We start from the raw sequence: 19,439 nt of genomic DNA, 5'->3' as shown, positions 1-19,439 counted from the left end.
GGACCTAAGATTTCGGTCCATGTTGTGGGGCCTTTTGAGGGTTTTGAGCAGGAAAGTGACATTATGTGCTTTGTAACTATAAGAAATGTGATGTGAAAAATAAATAAATAAAAAATAAGGAGTTTCCACTGTGGCTCAGCAGGTTAAGCACCCAACATTGTCTCTGTGAGGATGCAGGTTCTATCCCAGCCTCGTTCAGATCTGGCGTTCTGCAAGCTGTGGTGTAGATTGCAGAAGTGGCTTGGATCTGGTATTGCTATGGCTGTGGTGTAGGCCAGCAGCTGCAGCTCCAACTCAGTGCCTAGCCCAGAAACTTCCATTTGCTGCAGCACATATAGTGCAGGTGTGGCCATAAAAACAAACAAACAAACAAATGTGATGGGAGCTGCTGTTTGGAGGCTTCAACTCCTGGGAGAAGGTAGACGTTGGGACCAGTGGGGAGGCTGGTGTCTTGGTCCATTCAGAGTTGGTGGCGGTTCAGACCACGATGGGTGGAGGTGATGGAACAAGGGCAGGCATCTGGGACAGCAAGGTGTATCTTGTGCTTCAACCTGATCTGTACGGTAAGGCCGAAATGACAAGCCCCGATGGCCATGACTACGCAGTGCTCGTAGAGGGAGCAACAACCAACTTTCCTCAGGAGAAACAGCAAGGCCTCCTCAGAGTGGGCAGCATTCCAGTTGAACTTTGCCTGCAGAGAAGCTACAGTAACAGTTCGGACAAAGAGTTTGTGAATGAAATGTGTTGCCTGCTGTCAGCAACAAAGGATACTGTAGCCATCAGGCCATCAGGCCCTCAGCCACCACAGCCCCGCCAAACATGCACCCTGAGGGGGCTCGGAATGGGAAAGAATTGATAAGAGCCCCTGAGGTGCACATCGAAGGAATGGTTTCTGTGTATTTTCCCGTACACAGAAGAGCATTAAATTCTTTAACTAACAGTAATTTTTGGGTGTTCCAACGACATGGTCATTGTTGCAAAACCCCCCATATATCCTGGATCCTCCCTGACCTCTTCTGAGCAGCCCCTCGAGCTATTCTTAGAGACTCGAAGTCCTCAGTGTCCCCTGAAGAAAATCAAACTCTTAACTTTAAGGTTGTGCATTTTCTTCAGTGGACAAGTAAATTGATGTCCTTTCCCAAGTGGATGGCGCCAGTGTTCAACCAAATGTGTCTACTCGTGCTGGAACCAGTGTACAGAGCCACCCTCACCATTCTGGAGCTGAGGACCAGGGTCATCTGGGGTCTCCTCTCTATCCTGGGGTCGGGGCGGGGAGACAGAACGTATTCATAATAGCACCTTTTCTCTTTCTCAGCTGCCCTAAAGGATGGCAGTGAAGGCAGCTCAGCTGACCCACCCATGAACCCAGGAAGAAGTGAGCATCCCTCTCTACAGGTGGCTGCAGAGCTGTGTGCTGAAGGAGACTTGCTTCTTCAGGTATGGTGTGGTATGGACCATCTCTATCCCTGCCAGTAGCTGCGATCGTAACAGGATCAAGCCCAGAGTTTTCCAGAAAACTTTTTGTTTCAACTCTTATTGAAGTTATCTTTAGTTATCATGTCAAAGTTCTGGTTGAGTAGCATATTCTACAGCTAGTTTCCCTTTTAACAATGCCCTAATCACTGCCGTGTGGATGGCAGTCACACATGGGGTAGAAGGAGTTAGAAACCCTAATGGCTGGTCACGTGCCAGGTGCCTCCCCTCCAAGGTGATTCTCCATCTGAGTGTCACAGGCCTGAGCAGGAAGAGCACACATAACATGGGGTGACGGTGATACCGGAATCCAGGTTCTTGCTCACAACAGGACAGTCGAAGAATGAACTCCATGAACACACAGGCAGCAAGCAAGCAAAGTCTTCACTAAAGAAAAGCAAATAGCTCCCAGGGCTGCTGGGAGGGGGGAGAAGAGCCCCCTTCTCTACTGTCCTATAGGGATTTTGATCTCTTAAAGTGGGGAGGGGCACCAACGTGGGGGCCAGAAAGATGTGGTTTTCAACCATTGGCCTTGCTCAATTACCTATATCAGTCCTTGTCCAATAGGCGTTTTAGGGTTGGAAATGTCCCGTAAGTTTTATGGTTTCTTTGTCCTTTTCTTTCCTTAGATTGTCACCATTCCTCTCATTCCCTTTCTATCATTTGAGGGGTGGGCTAGAGATTCACATTTCCTATAGCAAACAAGCCTGTGGAGAATGTGCATTTCCCATAACAAAACAAGGTCTGTGGAGGTGTTTCTCCCTGGAGCCCTTAAGCCGTAAATGGTAATCAATGTCCACATCAAAAGAATGTATTGGAGCCCGTTCCTACATTGACTACCTGAGTTAATATTCTGTCTCAACGGGAAGCAGGAAAGAGAAGGTAGCATGTATTTACTTGGTATTGGTTTGCTGTTGTTTGTTTGTCATGGCTCATTTACCTGTTGGGGCAAATCATTAGGCTTTTCTCTGACTAAGGAGACTCAGTCTCAGCACAGTTATTCTGCCTTAAAGGCCTTTTTTTCCCCCACACCCTGGACATGTGGAATTCCCAGAACCCACACCACAGCAGCAAGACAAGCCACTTGCAGTGACAACACCAGATTCTTAACCCGCTGAGCTCCAGGAAACTCCTTTAAAAGTCTTAAAAGTCAGTTATTCTCCCTACTCTCAAGCTAAAGGAAATACTTTTTTCAATACTTCAGATTTTTTTAAAACTTAAAAAGAGACCTGCTAGAAAGATTCTATCAAAATGTTACCGTATATTGTCTGGATATATGACTCTTTTTGTTTGAACTGTTTTGTATTTATACCTTTAAAATAGAAATTTTAACAAAAAAACCTCTTGAAATGTCTAAAGAATAATTTAAAATTTGTTTAGTTGAAAATTACCAAGATTCTGTTTATTAGTCAGAGTTCCCCAGAGAATCAGAACCAATAGGATATGTGTGTGGGGAAGGGAGATTTTAAGGAATTTGTTCATGTGAATGTGGGGTCTGGCAAATTTGAAATTTGCAAGAAGTATGGAAGCTGGTAGGCCTAGGGAAGAGTTGATGTTGCAGCCTTCAGTTCAAAGACTTTCTGTAGGCAGAAATTTTTCTTACTCAGCGGATCTCAATCTTTTTCAAGTCCTTTAACTGATTAGATGTGGCCCACCCACAGTAATTTTTTTTTCTTTTTCTTTCAACAGCATGTTATAGTTTTCAGAGTATAGATTTTTTGCCTCCTTACGTAGGTTTATTCCTGGCATCTTATTCTTTTTGATATGATGGTAAATGGGATTCTTTCCTAATTTCTCATTCTGATCTTTCATTGTTCATGTATAGAAATGTGAGAGATTTCTGTGTATTCATTTTATATCCTACAACTTTACCAAATTCATCTTTAGAATTTCTATGTATAGTATCATGTCATCTGCAAACAGTGACAGTTTTACTTCTTTTCCAATTTGGATTACCTTTATTTCTTTTTCTTCTCTGATTGCCATGGCTAGGACTTCCAAAACTATGTTGAATAGAAGGGACCAGAGTGGATATCCTTGTCTTGTTCTTGATTTTAGTAGAAATTCTTTCAGCTTTTCAAAGTTGAGAATGATGTTATCAGCAGGTTTGTCGTAAATGCCCCTTATTATGTTGAGGTAGGGTACCTCTATGCCCACTTTCTGGAGGGTTTTATCATAAATGGATGTTGGATTTTGTCAAAAGCTTTTTCCACATCTATCAAGATGACCATAAGCTTTTTAGTCTTCAGTTTGTTGATATGGTATATCACACTGATTGATTTGTGGATATTGAAAAATCCTTGCACCCCTGGAATAAATCACACATGATCATGGTGTTTGATCCTTTTAATGTATTGTTGGATTCTGTTTGCTAGTATTTTGTTGAGGATTTCTGCATCGATATTCATCAGTGATATCAGATTATAATTTTCTTATTTTATAGTATCTTTATCTGGTGTTGGTGTCAGGGTGATGGTGGCTTCATAGTATGAGTTTGGGAATGTTGCTTCCTCTGCAATTCTTTGGAAGAGTTTCAGAAGGATAGATGTTAACTCTTTAAATGTTTGATAGGATTTGCCTGTGAAGCCATCCAGTCTTGAACTTTTGTATGTTGGAAGGTTTTTTTTATCATAGTTTCAATTTCTGTGCTTATGATTGGTCTGTTTGTATTTTCTATTTCTTCTTTGGTCAGTCTTGGAAGGTTGTACCTTTCTAAGAATTTTTCCATTTCTCCTAAGTTGCCCATTTCCTTGGCATATGGTTGCTTGTAGTAGTCTCCTATGATCCTTTTTATTTCCAAGGTGCCAGTTGTAATTTATCCTTTTTCATTTTGAATTTTATTGATTTTGTTGTAGAATTCCCAGAAACCACCTCGGAGGACACTCGAGGGAGATGGAGAACAGCTTTATTACACTGGTGGGTCCACGGGGAATTGCTTCCCAATCACGGACCCCGAACAGAAAGGGGGAGATATATTTATGCCTAACATGCTACAGTAATCTTTAGTTACATGCAGGATACAGAAAGATGTATAGCTATACAGAATGTCTTATACTGTTACTTTAATGATTAACCTCAAGTACAATCTGGCAATTCTGGAATATCTCGAGAACAATTGGGGCCTGGAGTTTCTCAAGTCCTAATGACTTTGTTTTCCTCGGAGCCGTCATATGGGTCACCTTAAGTTCACCAAGATGGTGATGGCAGCAAGATGGCTTCACTCTTGCCAAGCTCCCTATTCCCCTTTCCACACCCCTACCATTTGAGCCCTCTTCCTTTTTTTTCTTGATGAGTCTGGATAAATGTTTCATGTTTTTTCCGAAGAACCAGCTTTTAGTTTCATTGATCTTTTCTTTTTGTTGTTGTTATTGTTGTTGTTGTTGTTGCTATTTCTTGGGCCGCTTCCGCAGCATATGGAGGTTCCCAGGCTAGGGGTCCAATCGGAGCTGTAGCCACCGGCCTACGCCAGAGCCACAGCAACGCAGGATCCGAGCCGCGTCTGCAACCTACACCACAGCTCACGGCAACGCCGGATCGTTAACCCACTGAGCAAGGGCAGGGACCCAACCCGCAACCTCATGGTTCCTCGTCGGATTCGTTAACCACTGCGCCACGACGGGAACTCCTCATTGATCTTTTCTACTGCTTTCTTTACCTGTTTATTCCTGCTCCCAGCTTTATGATTCTCTCCTTCTACCAACTTTGGGTTTTATTTGTTCTACTTTCCCCAGTTGCTTTAGATGTAAAGTTAAGTTTTATTTGAGATTTTTCTTGTTTCCTGAGGTAAGATTATATTATTCCCTCTTTGGCAGTTCTCACCATGGCACAGTGGGTTAAGAATCCAATTGCAGGAGTTCCCATTTTGGCACAATGGAGTCAGTGGTGTCTCTGCAGTGCCAGGATTCGGATTCAATACCCAACCTAACACAGTGGGTTAAAGGATCCAGCATTGCTACAGATGCAATGCAGGTTGCAACTGTGGTTCTGGTTTAATCCCTGGTCCAGGAACTCCATATACTGCAGGGTGGCCAAAAAGGAGGAAAAAAAGAAAAAAAAGAATCTAACTTCAGTGGCTCGGGTCACTGCAGAGGCACGGGTTTGATCCCCAGCCCAGAGCAGTGGGTTGAAGGATATGGTAGTGCCACACTGTGGTATAGGTTGAAGCTGCAGCTCAGATTCAGTCCCTGGCCCAGGAACTTCCATATGCCACAGGTGCAGCCATAAAAAGGTTTTTTTAAAAGTAAAATTAAAAGGAAGTGCTTTTGCTGAGTGTCATGGGTTTTAGATCATCGTGTTTTCACTTTCGTTCGTCTCTAGGTATTTCTTTATTTTCTCTTTGTTTTCCTCAGTGTCCTTTGGTTGTTTAGTAGCATATTATTTAGTTTGTTTGTTTGTTGTTTTTGAAGTGTTTTCCTTGTAGTTGGTTTCCAGTTTTATAGTGTTATGGTCAGAAAAGGTGCTTGATATGATTTCAGTTTTCTTACATTTACTGAGGCTTGATTCGTGGCCAGTATGTGATCCATCCTGGAGAATGTTCCTTGTGCGTCTGAGAAGAATGTGTATTCTGCTTTTTTCAGATGGAATGTTCTATAAATATCAATTAAGTCCATTTGGTCTAATGCATCATTTAAGGCCTGTTTCCTTATTTTCTGTCTGGATAATCTGTCCAATGCTGTAAGTGGGGTTTTAAAGTCTCCCACTATTATTGTGCTATTGTCATTTTTTCCTTTATGGTCGTGAGCAGTTGTCTTATATATTGAGGTGCTCCTATGTGGGATGCATATATAATACAATTATTATATCTTCTTCTTGGATTGATCCTTTAGTTATTATGTGGTGTCTTTGTCTCTTGTAACTGTCTTTATTTTGAAGTCTATTTTCTCTGACATGAATATTGCTACTCCAGCTTTCTTTGGACTTCCTTTTGCCAGGAACACATTTTTCTGTTCTCTCACTCCCAGTTTGTATGTGTCCCTAGATCTGAAGTGGGTCTTCTCTAGATGGCAATGGACAAAACCCACATGATCAACTCGATTGACATAGAAAAGGGATTAAATCAAACCCAATACTCTTTCATGGTAACAACTCTCACCAGAATAAGAACAGAACTTTCTCAACCTGTTATAGGGCATCTTCAAAAAACAAAACTAAACAAACAAAAAAAAAAAAGTTAAAGATAGAAGAACGAAGCTTTCCCCTAAGATCAGGAGGGGAAATGTATACCTGTCGTCACCATTTACTTTCTCCCTCTCTCTCTCTCTCTCCTTTTTTTTTTTTTTTTTTTTTTTTTTTTAGGGCTGCACCCATGGCATAGGGAAGTTCCCAGGCTAGGGGTCAAATCAGAGCTGCAGCTGCTGGCCTATGCCACAGCCACAGCAACACAGGATCTGAGCCACATCTGTGACCTATACCACAGCTCATGGCAACACCAGATCCTCAACCCACTGAGCAAGGCCAGGGAGTCTCACCATTTCCATTCGACATTGAACTGGAGGGTCTATGGAATTTAGGCAAGAAAATCAAATGAATGCTATCTCAACTGGAAAGGAAAAAGTAGAGCTACCCCTACTTACAAGTGACAACATCTTGTATTTAGAAAATCCTAAGGAACCTGCTACAAAATTATGAACACTAAAAACAAGGACAGCAATGTTGCAGGATACAAGATTGATCTACAAAAACCAATTGTATTTCTATACACTAAAACTGAAAAATCTGGAAATGAAATTAATAAAACAATTTTGTTTATAACATAAAAAATAAAATATTTTTACTAAATTGAACAGAATAAATGCTAGTCTTTTACAGTGAAAACCACAAAACATTGTTGAAAGAAATTAAAAAGACATAATAAATGCATCTTACATTCATGAATCAGAAAATTTAATATTGTTAAGTGGCAGCACTCCCCAGATTGATCTACAGATTCAACACAATCCATGTCAAAATCTAAACCGACTTTTTTAAAGACATTGACAGGCTGATCTTCAAATTCATAAGGAAGTGCAAGGAACTCAGAATAGCCAAAACAATCTTGAAAAAGAACAAAGTGGGGGAATTCATACGTCCTGACTTCAAACCTTACACTGAAGGTACCGTTATCAAAACAGTGTGATGTCAACAAGGATAGAAATACAGGTCGACACAGTAGGATTTAAAGTCAAGAAACGAATGCTTTTGTGTGTACGCACTTGATTTTTGCCAAGAGAATTCAGTGGGGAAAGGATAATCCTCTCAACCAATGCTGCTGAGACAATGACACACAAAAGAATGGGGCTGGACTGTCTTGTCACACCATGAACAAAAATTCACTCAAGCTGGACTGCATGTGTAAATGCAATAACTAAAACTATAAAACTTCCAAAAGAAAACATAGGAATAAATCTTCATGATCTTGGGTTAGGTAATGGCTTTTTTGATATGACCCCAAAACAAAAGAAAAAAGGGATAAATTTGGAACTTCCCATTGTGGCTCAGAGGGTGAAGAACCTGATTAATATCCTGAGGATGCAAGTTCTGTCCCTGGCTTCACCCAGTGGGTTAAGGATCTGGCATTGCTGTGAGCTGCAGTGTAGGTTGCAGACACGGCTCAGATCTAGCATTGCTGTGGCTGTGGTGTAGACCAGCAGGTACAACTCTGATTAGACCCCTAGCCTGGGAACCTCCATATGCCACGGGTGGGCCCTAAAAAGACAAAAGACAAAAATAAATTAATTAAAAAATAATTTAAAAAAGGTATTTGTGCTTCAAAGGACACCATCAAGAAAGTGAAAGATATATCACAGAAATAGGAACAACCACAGAGAGAAATATTTTCCAATTACGTATCTGATAGGGAACTTTAATCCTCCAGAATATGTAAAGAACACTTATAACTCAACAATTAAAGGGCAAATATCCTAATTTTAAAATGAGGAAATAGGCTGAATAGACATTTCTCCAAAGAAGATATACAAGTGATCATAAGCACCTAAAAACATACCCAAAATCTTTAGTCACAAGGAAAATTTAAATCAAAACCCCAGTGAATGTCATTTCACAGGTTAGCCAAAAATAGACTGTAGCAAATAACAAAAACTCATACTGGGATGTTTATAGCAGCGTTATTTGTAGTAGCCAAACTGATAATAGCTGATAAGTGGATCAAAAAGGTAGGATACCTATACAATGGAACCACATTAAATTACTCAGCCTTAAAAAGGGATGAAATACTTATACATGGAGGGTCATCTAGGAGAACAGAAGAAGGAACAGGCCAGGGGGCGTGGAACATGTCTAAGTAGTGCCAGGGGCCGTCTAAGCCTCAGGCGTGAATGGAAAGTGGAAACCTCGCCTTCAGCAGTGAGGCGCAGATGCAGAGTAAGCAGAAGGTTGCATTTCACCAGGTTGAGCATTTACCCAGTTGAGCTCAGTGAATCAAGAGAATGGGAACTGGAGCGTGTCTTCAAAGCAGTGGTTACAGTGACTGACAAGCTTTTGTAGTAAAACCGGTGAGGAGAGAGGAGTCCGTGATGCTCTCAGCGGCGTTACCGTGACTGTCACCGCCGTGCGGTGGTTTCATCACCTTTATCAGGAGCGCGCGAGTGACCGTCTCCCTCCCACACTGACTCGGGCAAGAACCGCAGCAGCCTCTGCGTGTCCGTGACCTAGTTAATATTTTCAGCCTGTCAGTTCATGAACGCCTGCTCCCTCCTCGGAGCTGATGTGAGTTCACAGGGACGGCACAGTGTCACGTTTGCGGCTGGGGGCAGTGATCGGGGCTGTGCACGCGGGTGACTTCCCCGCCGCCCTCTGGGCAGCTTTCAGGCAGTCCCTTCTGACGGCCCGCATCCCTGACCACCCGCCTCCCGAGGTCCAGGACCACCCACACTCTGCGCCCACTCGGCTGCGAGACGCCAGGCCGGGTCCAAAACACCCTCCGCTGGACTCACCAGTCCCTTCCGGAATCTTTCCGGGGAAGGGAAACTGAGCTTTAAACTAATCTACCGCCGTTAATATTATCCCAAGAGACTGAACATACAAACAGACAAACGCGAAACCATAAATAAAAATGGAACTCTGCTCCATAACCTGCAGCAAACTGCCTACAGGAAACCAAAAGCGCGTCTACAGTAACCAGGCCCGCAAACAGCCTGCTGCGAGTCAGACTGCGGGAAACGACCTCCACCTCCTTGACAGTCAGGAAACTGACAGAGACTTCTGTCAACAGACAACTCAGAATGGCCAGGATGTGAGGAAAAACGGGCAGCTTTCCTAATTGTTGTCCCCCCTTCCCCTGAGCCCCGTCCAGCCTTCCCAGGCCAGCAGCCTCCAGTCAGGGCACCTCCTTTTCCACTACAAAAATTTCCCACTCCTCTGCCTGCCTTTGCGTCTCTGCCCAAACTCGGAGGACGTGGCTGACTCCCTGGCTCCAGCAGGCCCTGAAGAAATAGCCTTTGCTTTTCTCCTTTGGCGGGTCTTCATTTATTTCCACCCTCCTGAATGGCTGAACGAGGGTTCCGGAGCCAAGCAGGTTAACGACCGCTTACTCACAAGGAGACAAACGCCTGCAGTTCTCTGGTGACCCCATCCTCACCTCTAGGCCGTGGGGTGAAACTGGAGGCTATCCTACTCGTGGGAGCCCGTACTGTGGTCAAGGAAAGCCAAGAAATTACTTTGGGCATTTACGCAGCTTCCCTCGCATCCTGAAAGGATCCCGAGTGCTGAATGCCCCTTGCTGGGGAACAAAAGGCCCGCTGTGTACAGCTTTACAAGCAGAGATGATCCAGGCTCCCAGGCTGCGAGCCAGCACCCGTCACAGGAGTCTGTCCAGTCTGTCTGCACGGCTGTTCAGGGAAGCCCGAGGCTTGCTCGTGGAGCCAGTCCCAGGTCTGGAAAGGTTTCCTCGGAGCCCCAGCTGTGCAGAGACATGGAAGTGTCTCTCTCTAGAGCCCCTCGTACCTCAGGCCTGTCTGGGCTTCCTTCCTCCTCCATGGGGAGGACGGCCTCACCCCCACCTCCGGAGCACCCCGCTTCTCTCATGAGTCCCCACTTACCGGACGGAGAGCCTCTGAGTCTCAGGGGCAGAAAGCTGAGTGGACATCCTGTCATCAGCACCAACCACGCCCTTGTCTTGACTAGACCCATGAACTCTTTCTTTTCCTTCAGCCCCAGGACTTGGCCTTTGAAACGCAAACACCAGGAAGGTCCTGCTTTCTTCTGCCAGGTCGTCTTTCCCCCGGGCACCCGCCATACCCAGAATCCTCACCCCAAAGCGCCAGGTGGTGGGTAAAAGGAGCAGCTCAGAAATGGAATGTTCTGAAGTCCTGCCCCATCCCGCCACACCATGTCACTGCCCTCCCTGGCACATGTCCTCTTACCCACAAGTCCACCGCCTCGCCTTCGTTTTTGAACAAATAACTTACTCATAGCTGAAAAATTATAAAGATGGGCAAACATCATACCACCAGAAATAGCTCCTTTAAACATTCGGAACACATGTCTCTATGCTCAGTACACGGGAGTCACTCAGCACACAGCCTGCCCCTCGCCCCCGCGAAGTGCCCTTTCCCTTCAGCTAAACCTCCTGGAGGCCTGAGCTGAGCTGAGGTCCGGGGTCCCTCAAGCCACCAGGCCCTATGAACTCTGGGCCCCAAATGCCCTTGCCTCTCACTACAACACTCTGGCAACTGCACTGGCTCCGTGCTCCCCTCAGCCTGTCTCCCAGGTGAACCCCCTTCTCCTGCAGGCCAAGGCGATGGTTTTCGTATCTTTTGTCTTAGGCTCAGACCAAAGGAACGGGAATGTGTGTGTTCAGTAAATACTCACTGAAGAAATGTGTTTTTCCGAATGAGCATTTGCTTGGAATTTTTACTTGGAGATACTGGGCAGGGGTGGCTTCAGATCATAGGTACATGTACCAAAGGGGGCGACGGGTTGGTGGGAGGGATGGACTGCAGGTGTGGCATTGGCACATGCACGCTGCGGTCTATGGAATGATTGGCTAATGGGGACCTGCTGTGTAGCCCAGGGAACTCTACCCGCTATTCTGTGAAAATCTATATGGGAAAAGGGTCTAGAAAAGATGTGTGTATATGCATGAATGAATCACTTTGTTGTACAGCAGAAATTTTTTTTTTTTTTGTCTTTTTAGGGATACACCCACAGCATATGGAGGTTCCCATGCTAGGGGTCAAATCATAGTTATAGCTGCTGGCATACATCTCAGCCACAGCAACTCAGGATCTGAACGGTGTCCACAACCTTGTAAATTAACTATACTTCAATAAAACTTTTAAAAATAAAAAAGTGAAGTCCCCGTCGTGGCTCAGCGGAAATGAATCTGACTAGCATTCATGCAGATGCAGGTTCTATCCCTGGCCTTGCTCAGTGGTTTAAGGATCTGGCGTTGCCATGAGCTGTGGCATAGTTCGCAGATGTGCCTCAGGTCTGGCATTGCTGTGGCTGTGGTATAGGCTGGCAGCTACAGCTCTAGTTTGACCCCCAATCTGGGAACCTCCATATGCTGCAGGTGTGGCCCTAAAAGATAAATAAATAAATAAATAAATAAATATTAAAAAGTGACCTAATTCTAAGCAGCCCCCCTCTCCCAGTCTCTTCTAAGTATGTTCTGTTCTACCTTTAATAACAGCATCAAATAAAACATTTTAAAACATGAAAAAAAAAATTCACAGATACATGTTTCACTGACATGAGTATAGAAAACCATTCCATACTGAAAAAAAGCTTAAAATTCAAACTCAACTCAACCACAACCAAAAACATTTTGTCCTAAGGCTGGATGTCTCTTCAGAATCTCCTGGAGAAATGATTAATGTTTTATACTCCTGGAGTTTGTAAGGGGGTGGCTCCCTGAAGGGCTGGGGGTGAATGGGCACTGCTTTTAGCCCCTGCCAGGCTAGCCCAGCAGATGAGGGCATTGGGCAGCTTGTCCCTCTGCTGCTGAGGAGAGGCTTGAACAGACGGCGTAGCCCTGGCGGGGGGACCCAAGATGCAAAGAGGAAGAGAAAAACACGTTGAGTGTATTTGTTTAACTGCTGTCTGCACTGCTCTTGATAGATATGAGTGCACACGCGCGCGTGCACACACACACACACACTCCTGTCCTTGGGAGCAGAACTGAACGAGAGGGTTTGAGCTGAGCAGATAGCAGGATGTGCTGGGCCTGCCTAGGAATTGACGGCTCAGGGATGTGTGTGGCTCCCACACCAAAAGGAAGTTGGGCAGGAACAACGCACTTCTGGCCCTGGGCCCTCAGGAGCTCTGCCTGCCTGGAAACAGCGAACTGACTCTTCTCTGCCTCTCCCCAGGCCCTCGACGGCTTCCTCGTGGCGGTTTCGGAAGACGGCTACGTTTTCTACGTGTCTCCGACAGTCCAGGACTACCTAGGATTCCATCAAGTGAGTGACTTTATCTTGCAGTTGAGGAATTGGGGCGCCTCTGAGGGCGGGGCCTCGTGACGCCTGTCCCTGGGGCCACTGTGGAGACCTGGGTCTCCAGCTCAGTCCAGCATACTCAGTCCTGCAAGTCCTCGACAGAGCCCCCCCAGTGCTGGCCTCCTCACCGAGGGGAGGGCATGTCAGCCCGGGTCCTCTGAGAAGCAGAGGCCAAGGCAAGAGGCCCTGAGGAAACCGAGGAAGAGCTGGGTGGGTTCCGCAGGAGGTGGAAGCCATCGCCTCCATGCAGGTCTGACCTGGGCAGGGGCTGGGGAAGGAGCGAGAGAGCAGAGTGTCAGGTAGCAGTGTAGTTCTAAGGGAATTCGGCAAGGCCATGGCACGTCCTCAGCTCGCTGCCCCAGCGACAGTGCATCACAAGTGGGGGGAGTGCCCAGAGCCAGTGGTGGGCGGGCTGCACCAGGGGTGGAGATGGGGTTCCCAAGCCTTTTTGCTGCCTGGCTTTCAGAAAAGCCCCTGTGCCACTGTGGTGAAATCCCTTCCGCTTGCTCTTAGTGCGTAAGGCACCTGCACACGGGTGTTGCTGGTTTCCAGGCTGCACAGCTTAGTGAGTGTGGAACGTCAGGCCGTGGACACACCTCTCAGGTCTCCAGCTGCAGGCCGCTGACCACACAAATCCATGTGGCAACAGCTCTGAGGCAGGCATCAGTTTGGTTTTCAAGGAATGCATTAAGACGTCTCAAGGAAAACTGGCTTGAAGAGTATTGAAAACAGCTGCAAAGTCTGTATCGAGACAGGATACCTAATTCTTGCTCAAGTCACTGTGTAGCCAAACCCATTTCTTTTGAGATTACTCTGGTGTTTATATTCCCTCATGTCCTTCAACAAGTGACAGAACAAACCTGAATCTCCTTGGAAAGGAGATTTTTGTTCAAATTCAGTTTAATCTGTTTATCCAGGAAAGCTGATACCTGCCTTCAGGGAAACTCAACATTCTCCTTCCATAAAGCTTTAGGCCAACTTGGGGCATCCCAGTAGCTGCCTGCAAGTGTCCCATCCCAGGCGCTCCCCTGCAGCTGGCTTGTGACATCTTCTCAGCCTTCATTCTTCCCTCCCCACTGGCCCCAAGAACTGCCACCCTTTTTGAGATGCGATACAGGGATGGCCCCCAGCATCCTGGGCGTGACCACCTCCTGCAGTGTCGTCTGAGTCCCGGGTTAGCAGCAGCCCAGGAAGCAGGCTGAGCAAGACCAAGGAGGGCATCTGGAACAGAGTGTACCCGCCAGCCCCCAGCATGGGGAGGGACAAGGGCACGTGAACCAAAGAGGCTGGGAGGGATGTCAGAGGGGAGGAGTGGCTCAGGGACACGGGAGGTGAACCGGTCGCACCTGGCCTCACGAAGGCAGGAAGCAGCCCCAGGAGTGCGACACTGACCCTCGGCCTTTGCAGTCAGATGTCATCCATCAGAGCGTGTTCGAGCTGCTCCACAAGGAAGACAGAGCCCTGTTCCAGAGCCAGTTGCTCTGGCCTCCAGGCACAGCACCCATCAGCAGAGAGGGAGAGCACGACACCCACCGTAAGTCACCAAGGCTCAGAGGGAAAAGGGCTGGAGCACAAACCAACCCTGTCCGTGTTTCAGTTACAGCCCAGAGTGAAGAAACAGGACAGGAAGTTAGACTTCCTCAGCTCAAAGCTGTACTTCATTAAGCACTGATCAATCACCCACTAAAGGCCCAGCTACATGATGGGCTCGGTCCTGCGTGTCCTCGACGGAGCCTCCCCCCAGCACTGGCCTCCTCACCGAGGGGAGGGCATGTCAGCCCGGGTCCTCTGAGAAGCAGAGGCCAAGGCAAGAGGCCCTGAGGAAACTGCGGGAAGAGCTGGGTGGGTTCCGCAGGAGGTGGAAGCCATCACCTCCGTGCAGGTCTGACCTGAGCAGGAGCAGAATCAGGACCAGGCAGAATCCATTGAAACGGGGCATCTTTCAGAAATTTTTCATATCTGTGACCTCAGCTGATCCTCCCAGGAACTGGAAAACATCTATGAGGCATGGATTTCTGTTGTTTTTACGCCAGTAAGATGCGGGAAGGAATTTCCTACCATTTGGATACCTGATGTAACCCCAGGGCCCAGAACAGTGCCTGAGACAAAGCGAGCACTCGGTGAGCGCTCATTGCTTTAACGGATCAATGTACAGACAAGGAGACTAAGGCTCGCCCAGATGGGTCCAGCTGGTGAGTGAGAGGGCTCACACAGGAGCGAACATCCTGCCTGCCCAGGTGGGTGCTACTCTGAACCACGATCAGGCTGACAGGGAACTGCGTGTGGCTGCCTGGCCATGTGTCACCCAGCTGGCTGGTGAGGAACCGTAAGCAAAGGCCACATTGTCATCTACAAGTCAATGCCATTTTCCAAGTCCAGACGCAGGCCCACTCCCCAAGGATTTAATTTTTTTTTTTTTTTTTTTTTTTTTTTTTGTCTTTTTAGGGCCACACCTGCGGCATATGGAAGTTCCCGGGCTAGGGGTCGAATTGGAGCTGTAACTGCTGGCCTACACCATAGCCACAGCAATGCAAGCTCCGAGCCACATCTGTGACCTACACCACAGCACACAGAAATGCCAGATCCTTAACCCACTGAGCAAGGCCAGGGATCGAACCCAAATCCTCACGGATCCTAGTCAGTCCATTAACCGCTGACCCACGAAGGGAACGCCCTCCCCTGAGCATTGAGAGTGCATTTAATGCATTCACACTGGATGCAAGGAAAGTCTCTTCCCCCGTTCAGATGGTCAGAAAAGAATGAAATATTCAAAAGACAGATGTTTCACTTAGAAAAAAAATGCGGCCACATGCCGACTTTTGCATGTTAATAATGATTTCCTTTTCGCAGTAGAGAGTCTAAAACACTAAACAGGAATAAACTTACAGGACTGACTAAAAGGTATGGTTGTATAAACTTGAAATATCCAGCTTGAATTCAGTGCAGCCGTGGCTCCGTGAGCTTAGTCTTTCTCTCTCCAATGGCTGCACCCACTTGAGACACTCCACACAAAACTGTCGCAAGCAGCCCACGTCTGGGGTGGGGTGGGGGAGGGGATAAAATTATTCAGTGAAGTATGTCTCTACTTTCTTTTCTCTTTTCCAGCAGATCATCAGCTCCTTGAAGGGAGGAACCTTATCCTAAGCACTGAGCCTTGTGCCTCCGTGTGGGCCTTGGGACGCCTCGACCTCTGTCCACGTGGACTGGCCAGGGTCAGGAGGGCAAGGAGCAAAGGGCTGGAGTTCAGACCCCTGTACACTTTCGGACACTGACAAGCTCAAGTCCTGTCCCTAACAATGGCCACTCTGAAATTTTGCCCAGAGCTTCGTATTTTAAATTTTCTTGTATACCTTTCCACCGCTGCAATAGCAGAAACCATACAGCAGTCTACCTACCTGTTTATAAATGCAGGCATGGCAATATTCTTCAAAATACAAATCAAACTTTACTAACAGTGCTATAAATATGCCAGAAAATGTCTAAAGTCCACCCACCTAAGCCAAATTCCAGTAGATACATGCTTTATACATGTGTATATTATAGGTTCTAATATTTATTGAGGGTGTACCACATGCCAGGAACTGCACTGGGAGCTTTATTCCATGAGATTAAGGAAAAACAGTAGTTAAATTTATCAGATCATACTCGGATTAAGCCCTTCCCTTCACTCGTCCCATTAAAACATTTAGGATTGCTAGGGAGTTCCCGTCTTGGCTCAGTGGTTAACGAATCCAACTAGGAGCCATGACGCTGCGGGTTCGATCCCTGGCCTTGCTCAGTGGGTTAAGGATTCGGCGTTGCTGGGAGTTGTGGTGTAGGTTGCAGACACGGCTCAGATCCCAAGTTGCTGTGGCTCTGGTGTAGGCTGGCGGCTAGAGCTCCAATTAGACCCCTAGCCTGGGAACCTCCATGTGCCACAGGAGCGGCCCCCGAAAAGACAAAAAAAAAAAAAATTTAGGGTTGCTAAGCTATCACAAACCTGCTCTCATTTTATTCTTCTGCAGAACCCAATTCTAGCTAAATCAATTTTCACATAATACAAGGAAAACCATCAGTGTAAATATAATCAGACTTGTCAGGTTGAGAATTACAACGAAAGAGAACAGATTGGGGTTTTGCATCCCCAACTTTCTAATGAAGTTTAGATGGTACTTAGACGGATTTTTAACCCTAAGACTTCCCTCGTATTGCCCTTTGAGAAGACTTCTCTGCAAACTCCTGGGATAGGAGAGGAGTTTGGAATAGGAACTGCCCCCCCCCAAAAGTGAAAAGCGGCAACCTCCACAAAAGTGCTCCTTCCTGGTGGGTAAGACTGCCATGTCACTTTTCTGTGCACAGCATTTTCTTTTCCTTATAAGGTGGCAGTAACTGACATTCATTGTGGAAAGCAAGAATGAGAAAAAGCTTCATTTCTACTACATTTGGTTCATTCTTCCATTTAACTAATGTGTACTGAGCACCTATTACGTGCCATGCTGTGTTCCAAGCATTAGGGGTAGAGCCGTGAGCAAAACAAACTTCCTATTCCAGTGGAGCCTAAACTTAATGAATAGTTACATACCATTTCTGGCGGGGTACAGCACCAAGAAGAAACTCAAATTAAGTAAGGAGAGAGAAGGTAGGGGCAGGCATGCTGCCATTCAAAGAGCTATGGATAAATGGGGGCGAGCACTGTCGGTGGAAGTAACAGCAGAGATGCAAAGGCCCTGAGGCAGAAATGCGCTCAGCAAACCTGAGGAATGGCAAGGAGGCCACTGAGAAGGCTACAGCAAGAGTGAAGGGGAGGCTAGGGGGAGATTACTATAGACCTTGAGGGAGGAAGTCAGTGAAGCGTTCTGAGCCGAGAAGTGACATGATCTGACCTATTTTAATGTCACCGTGGGACAGACTATAGGCGGCAAGGCTGGACACAGGGACACCAGTTAGCAGTCTATGGCAAGTCAAAGCAAGAAGGAAAATGATGAGTAAGAGCCGACTTACATAGAGGCTACAACATGCCAGGCACTATTCTAAGTGCTTTACATATATAAATTTGCTTAATTCTCATAGCCTCATTAATTCAGATACAACTGAGGCCAAAAGAGATGTCCAATAACTTTGCCAGGGTCACACAACAGCTGAAGCTTCAGTCTAGGTCCAGGGTCCATGCTCTTAACCACAAAGGTGTTTCTGTCCAGCCTATAATGAGAACACTGGCCAGCAGGCTAAAGGCGAAAACGCTAAGAAGTGATTGCTTACAAAGTATATGTGAACAGTGGAGCCAGTATGGTTGCTGGATATCTATGTCATTTGCTTCATCTCATTTTTATCTTGATTCTCACAACAATATAAGGCAGGTGAGCAGGCAGGACTGCTAGAATCATTTGATGAATGAGAAACCAGCCTTAGTGGCCAATCAAGGCCAGTCTCCTGGGGAAGGACAAAGTCCACTTGGCCACAGGGCTTGTGACTCCACATTCTCTCCGCCCACCAGCTTTTTCCAAAACTGCAGATGTCTCAGCTCTGTGATGATGACTTCTCTGGTGGAGTCACCTCACTTGTCTCTCTGTCTTCCAGCTATGTCTGGAAAGAAGTTTCTTCCACTCAGCGGTGCCCCCACTGACAACCCGCAGCATCTGCCTTTGGAAGACCCCGCCTATCTTGAGAGAAGCTTTGTCTGTCGGTTCCGCTGCCTGCTGGACAATTCTTCTGGGTTTCTGGTAATCGCACTGTCCTTAGAGGGTCAGGAACTTCTTAAACCAGAGCATGGCTCTGCTCAGACAAGCTTCCTCGCCATCCCTGGAAGGCCTTCTGGCCTTCAGCCCGCTGCCGTTTCAGAGGGTCAGACTCTTGAAGATTAAGATGCCTTTTGAAATGCTCTGCCTCGTTAAGACTTGGATCTGTTAACTTGGGATTTAGCTGCACCTGTGACCTCTGGCACGGCCCTGAGTGGGGATCCCTGGTGACCTCGGGATGTTAACATCCACCTTTTTCACCATCACCAAAACCAGCTAATAACACCTCCCAACTCCTGGACTTGCGTACTCTTCACAGTTCAATTACCTCCACAGCATGAGGGCCCTGAGGGAGGACCGAGAAACCATGAAAAATTATCAGGGCCTGATGAGAAGAGCAGAAGAAATAGGAGACCCCAAACCTGAGCACACCTATGCTCTAGGGGAAGAGGATAGGGAGAATCCTGCCTGTTTAACTCCAAAGACACTGGACCCTCCCGAGTTCCATAAGGGGAATTTATAGCCACTGTTTTAGCCACTTAACATCCTCTTTCTTTTCTCTGCTAATTATCTTTTTGGGTCTTCTTTTTCTAGGAGTTGAATTTCCATGGCCATCTTAAATTCCTCCCTGGGCAGAACAATAGGTCAGAAGATGGCATCCTCGAGTCTCCTCAACTCACCCTGTTTGCTATTGCAACGCCTCACCAACCACTTACTATCCTGGAACTCCAAAGCAAAACAGTCCTATTCCAAACAAAACACAAACTGGATTTCACACCTGTAGCCTGTGATTCCAGGTACATCCCTCTGACTAGAA

General features: G+C 46.5%; 1 protein-coding gene across 6 annotated transcripts in view; it reads left to right on the top strand.

The window, feature by feature from the left end:
* Positions 1-19,439, top strand: part of LOC110259168 (aryl hydrocarbon receptor-like) — a 70,700-nt gene that overhangs the window by 37,952 nt on the left and 13,309 nt on the right. For 2 of the 6 annotated variants that reach the window (XR_014825311.1, XM_084992450.1), the window contains exons 3-7: positions 1,316-1,437; positions 12,783-12,872; positions 14,316-14,442; positions 18,465-18,607; positions 19,217-19,419. Coding sequence is in view for 4 of the 6 variants with exons in the window: in XM_084992450.1 (XP_084848576.1) it covers positions 1,316-1,437; positions 12,783-12,872; positions 14,316-14,442; positions 18,465-18,607; positions 19,217-19,419 (685 nt within the window). In the remaining 2 variants the exon portion in view is untranslated. Of the gene's footprint in view, positions 1-1,315; positions 1,438-12,782; positions 12,873-14,315; positions 14,443-18,464; positions 18,608-19,216; positions 19,420-19,439 lie in introns of those variants that run through there. The other 4 variants (XM_084992451.1, XM_084992452.1, XR_014825312.1 and 1 more) reach the window with 3 other exon arrangements.

The sequence above is a fragment of the Sus scrofa genome, chromosome 13 (assembly GCF_054392235.1).
Source record: "Sus scrofa isolate SSC_HxYL_T2T_F1_AM1 chromosome 13, Sscrofa_HxYL_maternal_Yorkshire_Landrace_v2.0, whole genome shotgun sequence".
Lineage (NCBI taxonomy): Eukaryota > Metazoa > Chordata > Mammalia > Artiodactyla > Suidae > Sus > Sus scrofa.
Note: the sequence above shows the minus strand (reverse complement) of the source record. Positions and strands in the feature narration are given on the sequence as shown.